At 38.6% G+C, this 11,429-nt stretch overlaps 1 protein-coding gene across 2 annotated transcripts in view; it reads left to right on the forward strand.

The window, feature by feature from the left end:
- RGPD4 (RANBP2 like and GRIP domain containing 4) overlaps positions 1-10,155 on the forward strand; it is a 34,124-nt gene extending 23,969 nt beyond the window's left edge. The window contains exons 21-29 of one of the 2 annotated variants that reach the window (XM_050331227.1): positions 577-744; positions 2,067-2,159; positions 3,032-3,228; positions 3,728-3,956; positions 4,446-4,544; positions 4,716-4,858; positions 6,157-6,430; positions 6,554-6,888; positions 9,577-10,155. In XM_050331227.1, the coding sequence (XP_050187184.1) occupies positions 577-744; positions 2,067-2,159; positions 3,032-3,228; positions 3,728-3,956; positions 4,446-4,544; positions 4,716-4,858; positions 6,157-6,430; positions 6,554-6,888; positions 9,577-9,882 (1,844 nt within the window). In that variant the 3' untranslated portion in view covers positions 9,883-10,155. The remainder of the gene's footprint in view (positions 1-576; positions 745-2,066; positions 2,160-3,031; positions 3,229-3,727; positions 3,957-4,445; positions 4,545-4,715; positions 4,859-6,156; positions 6,431-6,553; positions 6,889-9,576) is intronic. The other variant, XM_050331228.1, reaches the window with a different exon arrangement.
- Positions 10,156-11,429: the final 1,274 nt, after the last annotated feature.

Below are 11,429 nucleotides of genomic sequence, written 5' to 3' on the forward strand. Positions count from 1 at the left end.
GCAAGGTGAAACTAAAAATTACTTTTGTAACAATAAAAGCTTCAGCAACAGCTATTATGGTAAATTGAGATGAGCTAATAAAAAGCATAAATTTCCCATAGGTAACCTGAAATCAGCTCTATTCCGTTGCTGTTTATCTTCAAGAACTTAAAGCACTTTTAAGCAATGCAATAGGACAGGTACACAACTTCACATTTTCTTTTCTCAGGTCTGAAATTTACATGTTTACCTCTATATAACGCCTCTGTCCCTCTTCTCCATTGCCATATTTTATTTGACATAAGAACTTAATGAAATAATCCTGTAACAATATAAAGATGCAGAAGTGTTTCTGTTCCAATACTTGTATTCCAGAGGCAATAGAACAAGATGTATTTGGGCATGCATATTGAGCTTTCTTGAGTTTTAACAGGATGTTCTGTCCTAGCATCCTGGAACTTAAATTTTGTCTCCTGTGGATCAAAAGAAAATATGTAGGCACTTTGAATTAATTCAGTTCTCTATTAATGGGGGGTTAATGTTATTTCTTGCTCTGAAATTATTCCATTTTAATTATTTGTTCAATTTCTATACAAGCTGAGAAGACAACAGTGTCAGAAGATGATCTTTCATCTGATGAGGTTATAATAGTTTACGAGTTAACACCTACCCCTGAACAGAGAGCTCTTGCTGACTTTCTCAAGCTCCCTTCAACATTCTTCTGTTACAAGAATAAGCCTGGATACGTGAGTGACGAGGATGATGGTAAGGAGTGCCTAAGTTTACTTTGGTATTACATTTTTGTGAGGAAAGGGTTTAATACACTGCACTGGTGCAGCCCAACCTCGAGCTTTGCGTGCCTCGGTGTAAGAAGGACATCAGACTGTTGGAGGGGTGACCAGAATGGTGAAAGACCTTTCACCCAGACTCAGGAAAAGAGGCTGAGGTCACTTGGTTTGTTCAGCTTGGAGAAGACAAGGCTTGATGGATTACCTCATCACAATCCACAACTTCCTCAGGGACAGCAGTAGAGGAGGAAGTGCTGATCTCTCTCTGGTGACCAGTGATGAGACGTGAGGAAGTGGAATAAATCTGTCAGGGTAGGGTGGTCTGGCACTGGAACAGACTCCCCAGGACAGTTACAGCACCAAGCCTATCATAGTTCAAGCAGCATCTGGACAATGTGCTTAGTCATATGGCTAGGTTTTAGGCAGTCCTGCAAGGAGCAGAGAGCTGCAAGCTGGTGATCCTTATGTGTCCCTTCCAACTTGGGATACTTTGTGAATGCTGTTTGGAACCATTAGGCACTCAAATACTTTTGTTTGGACCAATGGGAATCAATCCTGTCAACATCCTTATGGCCAAAGATGTACATTCAAGTCTTCAAGACAGAATAGTACAATGGAGGCCCAGGAGTGACTAAAGATAATTTTTCTTGGTGTATTATGGGTGTTGATGAGTGTCAGCAAGGCAGTTGGTTAGGTAAGACTGAATAATCAGATATTTGAGACTTACTTCAGTGAGTATTTTGAGTCTTTATTAAAAACTACAAGCTCAGGTTCCTTAAATGCTAGAGTAATGGCTTTTCTTCTAAAGCAAATTCCAAATACTAAAACTGAACTTCTTTTATGTCAAATCTTATCAAATGCAACTAAATTATTCTTGATTTATTCAGCAATAAATATGTTAAATGGAAGTTCTGAAGCATTGTATTCAACAGAAAATTGGAGAAGACAAGCCTGCTTTCACAAATATCTGAGTTTGCAAGTTTTTAATGTAAAAGATCTTCAGTCTTCTTTCCCAAATCTATGCAGTGGTACTCTTAATAAAATCACTCAGTAAGAAATGTGTTTTCTGAAAACAAAACCCTGTGCCATGTATCTGTAACAGCCTAGGCTGAGGAAAAAGTGTTACAGCACACTCAAGCACATGCATGCAAAACTAGAAGTGAAAGCTTACCTGTTGTTTTGTGGAACTCCTAAAACATAAATTATGCATGCTTGCTAGGCTTGTGAGTTGAAAGGGCTTAGCAGACTTCTCTGACCTAGAGGGTGCCTAAGAACTTACGCTTGTTTCCTGTGTTTAAGATGAAGACTATGAAACAGCTGTTAAGAAACTTAATGGAAGATTGTATCCCAGTGATTCAGAAGAGAAAAAGAAACAACAAGATCCTGTAAAAGGTACGTCTTGAGAAATTTTAAGTATTGTGCTTTATGCACGGAAACATAAACTGAATCTGAAGGACTCATGAGGAGAGATTAATTTTGTGTTTCCTGAGATAGTTTTTAGAAGCAGTGATGCTGGGAGCAGAAAAGCTGCATATCAAAGTACAGCTTTTAAGCTCAGTATGTGAAACTCTTAGCAGTAAAGTGGTATCTGAATGAGAAGTGTTCATTTCAGGTGATCTCTTAAACAAGAGCAAGTTTTTCCTACCTTGAGGTTCTTTTGAATATGAAAAATTCAACTTGGCATGATACTGTTCAAGACAAAAGTTCTCTACATCTTTGAATACTTGCTTCTTCTGCAGATAGTCAATTTAAGCTTATGAGTTAATATTGAAAAAAAATTAGACTTCATACTAAAAATACAGGTGTAGAAGACTTGCTTAAATTTATGTCAACTTTGGCTGTGCCTCGGACTTCAGTGTTGCGTAACTGAAAATCTGAGCAGATACTTCTAGAAGTGAAGTTTGGGGATTTCTTTGAGGATATGTGCTACAAGGGTATATATATTGAGCCATCTGAAATATGAGGAAAAGCTGAAGGAAACTGTTATTCATGGCAGCTGCAAGATTGAACTCTTCATCATTGCATGGAAATTCCCTGGTAGCAATAGAGAACTACTTATGTTTCCAATTCTAGTCACCCCAAGTTAAGTTAGTCTTCACTTCCACTGTTTAAACAGTAATGCTTTTGTATTTTGAAAAACTCTCGAGGTCTGTCTTCAAGTTGCCCTGGCTATCATGAGATTAATTTACAGTATAGGTGCCAGAAATTAAAATAAATAGCAGCTAAATACTGAAATATTTTCCACTAATTTTTACTGTTTGCAGTAGGCATTGCAGGAAAAAGCGAATTCAGCAGTGAAAGAAAATGTGCTGCTACTTCAGAAGAGAAACCAACTCCTGAGGAGAAAGCTGAAGCAGAAGCTCAGCAGATTCCTTCTACATCTGTCTGTGGTATAAGCAGTGATACGGAACATAGCAGTCCAGAAGACTTAAAGTCAGAAGCTAAAATTCAAGAAACGAAAGTAAGAACTAAATCTTCACTAAATTTCTTGTTATTCAACTTGTACAATTACTTCATATATGCATGAGACATTACAGTTTTCCCCTTGTGAGAACTAAAATATCTAGTGGGGAAAAACTATTTGAGTCTTCTGTGGCTATGCCTGATGCCAACACTGAAACAGGAAGCTTAGAGCTTAAATTCTTTTGAAAGGGATGGAATGTTCAAGTGTTCTCATAAACTGCTTTGGCTAGTAATATTGCTCCTACTGTATACATAAGAACTAATTTATTTCATGAAGTCACAGTATTCTTTTTAAAATTTACTACTTCCCAGGTACCTCAGTCTCTTTTCACGTTAACCTCCTTGTATGTTAAGTGTAATGAAAAGCTTCAGAAAGCTTGCAACAACTTTTCTTGATGCTATTTTTTTTTTTCTCAAACATCTGTGCTTAGTTTCCTGGAGAGATGGTAAGCTCTTCTAGCTTACTTGCCTATTATGTTAACTTTTATTAATTGCAGGAGAATGAGGTTGCAAGCTCAAGTGACTTAGTCCGTACCAGTAAGGAAGAAACACCTACTCCATCAATTGATGAGGTGACAGTATTTGTCCAGTCACCTACCAGCAGTGAAGAACCAGATTTCACCACAGAAAAAGTGCAAGTATCACAGACTTCATCCCGAGCTGATGACACACCTGTAGACTTGTCAACTAAAAAGAGTGATTCAGACTGTTCAGAGTCAACACAAGGTAAGGTTAGAGGTATGTTCTGGGGCTTTTAGTATGATTTTTTGTAGATCAGTTTATCTAATTGCTGTCTTGAGAAGTAGTGCCAATGATGAATGAGAAGCATAAGTACCAATCTAGTAAAAATGTGTCTGGGGATTAAAATAATTTTATTGAATTTTTGTTGTGTTCAAATTCACTACTGCAGAACAGTGCTAGTGTCTGCTGTGTAATTTATGAGATATACTTTCATTAGTTCAGTATTAAATACCACATGAATACTCATTACAGCTCTGTGGATCTGTACAGAAGTAGAATGCTGAAACTCTGCCTTGTGCCCTTATTTTAAGCTATAATAAACTGTCATTATGACATACTTCACACAGACGTAAATTTATTGGATGATAAAAATACTGCAGACACTTATCCAGTATATTCTTGTGTGACTACATAAATGTATTTTCTTTAAGAAAGTAGAGAGGAACTTTTGACTTTCGCCTCTTCATTTCATAGAAAACAGAGTCATCTCATTTGGTTTCGGCAATACTGCAGGCCTATCATTTGCAGATCTGGCTTCCAAAAGCTCTGGAGATTTCGCTTTTGGCTCAAAAGGTGAGTTGGACTAATCTCTGAGGCAGATCTCAGCTGGACTTCTGCTTCCTACAATAAAACTTTTATGTACTGTATTTCTATTGATCCATAGAAACAACAATCTTTTTGCAAGTTTGTTGTCAGGAAGAGAAAAATGACACAAAGTTTAAAATGTAACTCTCTTAATTGTAGATAAAAACTTCAAATGGGCAAATACAGGAGCAGCTGTGTTTGGAGACACTGCCCCTAAAGCAGAGGAAGATGAAGGTGGTAGTGATGATGAGGTGGTGCACAGTGATGATATCCACTTTGAGCCAATTGTGTCTTTACCAGAGGTAAGATGACTTCTGGAATATAAAACAACATTAAATAAGCATGTCTGCTAACACAACAAGTTTTTAAAAGATGTTTTGCTTAACTAACTTTGCTTTCTGTGTTGCGTGGACCTTGTTCTGCATGTCTTACACTGGCTATGTAGAAACACCTGCTGTTTTAAATCCTAGTACCTCGTAGCACAGGGGAAGGGCCTGGTGCCTCAGTTAAAATCTTAAACATTGATTTCTCTATACCTTGGCTGAGTGTCGATCAGGGTGCAAATCTGTACACATAACATGTAAAAACTAAAATATTATATATAGCACAGCTGAAGAACAGGAAGGGGAACTGGATAAATGCTAGTGCCAATACAATTCAGCTGTGGCTTTGTATCAAGGCTTGTAGATTCAGTTCTGTGAAAGCCTTAACAATTTACAATTTTTACTCTAAACTAGGCAAGATATTTCTAAGGATCCCTAAGCAAAAAGATACACTACTAAGTTCACCTGAAGGCTAAGGGAACTAACTTTGTTACTTGGAAAATAAATTGTTTTTCAAGAAGTAGGAGAACCTTCAACTTTGAAGGTAGACTTACAACTTACGGGGTGAGGCTTCACACAGTTATGTCTTTATTTGTTGTTTAGCCACAGTGTGCCTAATAAGCATTTCTGATTCTTTTGATGCTAGTCATACTGTCTGGCATTTCTATAAATGATATAATTCAACTATAGATCAGTAAAATTATTAAGCAAGGCAAATAGAGCATAAATAAACAGCATGCAGCATCCTTTAATTTGAACAGTTAATCTGATTTATTTTGTAACATGCTTTCAACAACCTTCTTTATAATTCAGTGTGCCTTTGCTCATCTGTGTCATATTATGACTTCTGTAACATTTTTTGTCAGGCCTGTTTGTTGGACTTGGTGTTTATTCTGTTCAAATACAAATATCGAGTTCTTTAACAACGTTCAAAAGAACTCCTGCAATTGTAATAGTACCATGTCTTCCCTTCTCAGTATGCACATCACTCAGAAAACCTGAAACTTTCCTGGGAAACTTGACAAAACCATATGCAGCATGGTGAAGGAGTATTGCAGTGCTGTAATTAATCTCAAACAGTGGAATTTGTTGGGCTCTTAAATTCTGAAAAGGCTAAATATCACACTCACTTTAGTGTGATGAGTGTTGTGTTGGAGATGGGAACATACTGAATAATTTTCCACTGTAATATGTCAGAATCATCATAACTGTGTAATAACTATTTACTATCACTCTAGGAAATCACAGGTGCTCATTCTACTGTGTTGGTTTTCTAGGTGGAGGTAAAATCTGGAGAAGAAGATGAAGAGATTCTCTTCAAAGAGAGGGCAAAACTCTACAGATGGGACAGGGATGCTACTCAGTGGAAGGAGCGTGGTGTTGGAGAGATCAAGATCCTCTTTCATACGCAGAAGAAATACTATAGAGTCCTAATGAGAAGAGACCAAGTACTTAAAGTCTGTGCAAACCATGTCATCACCAAAGAAATGAACTTAGTGCCCTCTGATACATCAAACAATGCTTTAATTTGGACAGCCACAGATTATGCTGGTGAGTTTTTCAGGTGGTTTTTGTTTTTTTCCTTGGTGGTCTGTAGTTTCTGTGGCTTTGTTTTTTTCTGGAGATTATTACAAGATGAAACTAAAGAAACCCTCTTTCTGGATTTATTTTCAGATGGTGAAGTAAAAGTTGAGCAACTTGCAGTCCGATTTAAAAGCCAAGAAATGGCTAATTCTTTCAAGAGGAGATTTGAAGAGTGTCAGCTAAGCTTGTCAGAACTACAGAAGGGGCACTTATCTCTAGCAGCAGGACTGTCAAAGGACACCAACCCTGTTGTGTATTTTGAAGTTTCTGCTGATGATGAACCTTTAGGACACATAACCATGGAGCTGTTTTCAAATATTGTCCCAAGAACTGCTGAAAACTTCAGAGCCCTGTGCACTGGAGAGAAAGGATTTGGATTCAAGAACTCCCGATTTCACAGAATAGTCACCGACTTTGTGTGTCAGGTAAGCATAGCAGGAAGACTCTTCTTTGAATGAGATGTCTCCACTAAAGATGGCACTTCAAAAAATCACTTTTACAGGATAGCACATTCTTGTTGGCAGCATGGCTCCATTGTGCAGGATACTCTTATCCACCCTTTCCGTACAAGATGAGAAATGGTGCAAGCAGCACATGCTTCCCTAATCTAGACATTTACCCGTGTCTGCCAGCTCCTCATGACTCAGTGTTACCTAGTGGTGTCACGTTAGTGTGGAAATAAAAAATGGAGATAAAGAAATCCTCTTAGAAATGGGCAAGGGGCCTGTTGCTGAACAGGAACACCAAGGAAAGTAGGTGTTCCCAAAACTACCATTCATTTTTCTCTCTGTGCAGAGAGGAGCTCCTGTATGCTCACTGTCATGGGCTTGCTTTGGGACAATTTTCTCTCACCACACAATTGCTCTAAGTTGAGAGAAGGTTTATGCAGACAATTGGGGAGAATAATATTAAGATTTATTACTAGCAAGATAAAAACTAAAGAACTGTATTTACAACAATTACAACAATTCTAATTAGGTAAAAGTGCTATGTAGTTACAGAAGTACCCCTCCCCCTTCATATCAGTTCAGGAGGAGAAACAGTCTCTTTGCTCCATTTCTAGAGCTACAGGTTTTTTAAATAATTTTGCAGCTCGAGAAGAACTTGAAAGTTCTTCTGTTATCTCTAGGACAACAACTCTGATTTGTTGCAGCTTGGAACTGTTTCTCTTTCTCTCTCTCTTCTATGTCGACCTCAGGGCTGGGCCTACCCCCTCCTGGGCTAAGAACAGAGGCTGAGGGGTTACCCAGGCCCTCTAGGGTCTTACATGGACTGCAAGAGGATACTTGCCTACCATGGATCTTCACCACAGGTTACAAGGGATAATGGCTTTTGAGTCCACCCCTGTTTCCTGTGGGGTTCCTTCCCATGGGAGAACAGTCCTTGATAGACCTCTCCGACATGGGTCCATCTGTCGGGCAACAGTTCTTCCATTCCCTGCTGTCCCTCAGGGTCACAAATTCAGCTGCACCAGCACAGATCTCTCACTGAGATCCCAAGCCTACCCGAGCTGTCTTGCTCCAGTGTAGGTTTCTGTCCCCATGGGCCACAGGTCTCCAGCAGGACTCTGTTTTATCCTAGGCCTTCCCACGGAGTCACATCTTCTTCATGCACTCTGCTTTCAGCGTGGGCTCCTTCATGAGCTGCAGAGGATTGTCTCTGCTCTCCAGTAGTTTTCCACAGGTGGCAGGGATTTTAGTTTTCAGTCTTTTCCTTGCTGAAGGGAGAGGAGTTTCCCTCCACCCCCCTTCGCAGCTTTTCTCTTCTCTCAGTTGCCAGCTTTGACCTTGGAGGTCCATTATCTCTCTGCCAGAATTTCTTCTGCAGCATTTCTCGTCCAGGCAGTCTTCCTTTAGAGGTTTTTTTTTATTCTACTCTGTTACAAGAGAGAAGGGGGGCTTCAGTGCCACACCTGCCCCCAGCCCAGGGCCAGAGGAGGAGGAGGCTCTGGCCCACTTGGGCCTGCTGCCTCTCCTGCATGGCTCTTAATTTCATCTGCACAACAACCTGCTCCTCCATTTTCTTAAATATGTAATTGGCAGAGGTGTTACTAAAACTTTTGATTGGCTTTGCTCTGGAAATCTACCTGGAAAAACTATTTCCATCCCCGGCGGGGGGGGGTTGGGTTGGCAAAACCACAACACTCACCTGCTAAGAACACTTAATTTCCAGGATTCTCTTACCGTTTAGGGTACACTTTATATTTCAGGTAACATGTACCTGAAAACTGATATTCCAAGTACTTAGATGTTCAGGTTTCCATCTAAAAGAAGTCCTGTAGATCTGGTTGTCATGCAATGGCCTGTTCCTTAAAATACTTGAATTCTGAATTGAGAGTATCAGCCTGCTGTGCATCTGAACCCCCATGTAGACAGTGTTGGTTTTAAACCTTGGTGTGCTTTCAGTAGCACTAGCAAGTTCATGATAAATGCTGAAGGCTTAGGTGATAGATCATAGCTCAGATAGACCTCTCCTTTTCTAGAATTCTCATCAAGAATTCACTGAGTTTTAGTGACTTGTAATGAGCAGAATGAACCAACTTCCATACATGCTATGCTAATGTTCTAGATGTCACTATATCACTGAAGCTGAGGTATGTAGACAGCCTTATACTCAATTAGACAGTTATATATGAAAGGCTTGTAACCAGAATAAAATATTACCCTGTCTCTTGATTAGGTATCACCTGTGCCTGAAGTATGCACTTTAGGTGCCAAGTTTTTGCAAAAGAGCCATTTCTGATAAAGCAGCGTTAGCTCTTTTAGGGTTTAACTTTGTTTCAGGGTATTCCACATCCTATAAAGAGCAGGCTTTCTTTTAAAATGGTAGTCTGTACCATGTATGTGTGACAAAAAGTGAGCTTTTATCACATGAAATTAGTATATTCTAAGTTTGGTCTGCTTTGCCTAAACTTTCTTCAGGTACAGTGAAAAGCTTTTCAATAAGAACTAAGGCTTTCCTTCAAAGATAAAATAGCACACATTATCACTTTTATGTGTGTAATCAAATAACAGGGAGCCAGCAAAACAAAAAGGAAATAGAATTGTTGGTTTGTGTTTTGGGACTTGTCACTTAATGCTGTGCCCCCTCTTGTTTTGTTTTGTTTTTTTAAGGGAGGAGATATAACTAACCATGATGGAACAGGTGGACGGTCAATTTATGGAACAGCATTTGAAGATGAGAATTTTGAAGTGAAACACACTGGTCCTGGATTGTTGTCAATGGCAAATAAGGGCAGGGATACAAATAATTCTCAGTTCTTCATAACACTTAAAAAAGCAGAACACTTGGACTTCAAGCATGTTGTATTTGGGTTTGTGAAAGATGGAATGGATGTCGTGAAAAAGATTGAATCCTTCGGTTCTCCTAAAGGGCTAGTAAATGCAAGAGTTGTCATTACAGACTGTGGGCAAATATAGAATTATTTCTTTGAGTAAACAAATGTTTTAGCGGTATAAATCAGTACTTAGATGTTATTTACTAATTATTTCAACTTCTTAAAATGGACACTTCTGATGTATAAATGTAAAATTACAGGTTATAGTTGGATTTTTTTATGTGTTCTAATTGATTTTTTTGCATGTTAAATAAAGTTCAGGCACTGGCATATTTCAGGTGTATTTGTGTTATCCTGACATATTTGTATTAAGTGTCAAATTTTAAAAATAAAATCCTAGTCTTGTTAAAATAAATGTCTTGTCTTCACTTTGATTTGTTAAAAAAAAAAACAAACTTGTGTAATTTGGCTTCCTGCTCTTATGAAGCTCTTTTGAATGTGCAGATTGTAGATGCGAATTGCTGGACAGCACACTGAAATCCTTTGAAAGTTAATGGACATTCCATTGTGCAGAATGCAAGCTGAGGCAGGTGCATACTTGTTCAGGCTCTCTGGAGTCTCTCAATATCATCTCAGTATTTAAGAGAGCATAGTTATTAAATGTACTGAACAGTGTTTTTCTAGAGAAGTATACCAACTATTTTTTTTGTACTTAAAATATTTCTAAAAGACTTGATATATCAAAAAAAAAATCTACTAAACATTGGGACTTTACCTGAAATGCTGGAGTATAACCCAGTGCTACTGCTCTGATGCTGCTCTCCTGCCTCTGCTCAGTTTTTATTAGCTGTTTTCAACTTCTCAGACCTCACTGCAGGGTTTAAAGTACTAGTATCTTGAAAAACTTTGCCTCTCAATAGTGAGTATGCATGGATAAATGTGGGGCTTATTTAAACTGATGCTCTACAGTTCAGTGCTGGCATTATCAAGGATTTTTTTTTGCCAAAGTAACTAATTTGTTGTTAAGATCTGTAAATTGGAAATATGTGACTTGTATATTCGGCTTCAAGTTTTATTTGGATTTGTATTTATTTATTTTTACGGGATGGTAGTAGTACTTCTTCACGGATGACCTTATCGCTGTCAACAACTACCCAAAGGGAGGTTATAGCCAGGTGGGGGTCAGGCTCTTCTCTGAGGTGAGAGGATGAGAGGACATAGTCTTAAGATACACTGGGGTGTAATAGTTAATAAAAGCAAAGGTGGATAATTTGCTAATCAAATTATATCTGTAATGTTAGTGGTTGGTTTGAATTGTAAGTATCAAGCCACAATGTCGTGTCTGTAATAGGTAATAAGGAGCAATAGGTATAATTAGCTATGAATTTGTATGTTATGTCTTGTCATTTTATGTGTTTGTTCTGAGCAGACTTGTAGGGAAGCAAAATAGAATGAAACAGCAAAGAACCAAAGGAAAGGACTTACCCCCCTCTGGAAATTTCCAGGTGGCAGACACTAAGGACTATGGTCTAACCAAAACATTGGTCTAACCAAAACATTGGCTGAGCTCAGGTGAGAGATGGAGCCGGCGAAAGCAAGGACCAATATCGGGGGAGCCCGCGAAAGGAAACCCAATAAAAAAATCAAAAGAGACTTAAAGGGTGGGGATAGAGGGGGCTATAAAAAGTG

This window comes from Myiozetetes cayanensis, unplaced genomic scaffold (genome assembly GCF_022539395.1).
Source record: "Myiozetetes cayanensis isolate MyiCay16 unplaced genomic scaffold, myiCay2020 scf5-8, whole genome shotgun sequence".
Taxonomy (NCBI): Eukaryota; Metazoa; Chordata; class Aves; order Passeriformes; family Tyrannidae; genus Myiozetetes; species Myiozetetes cayanensis.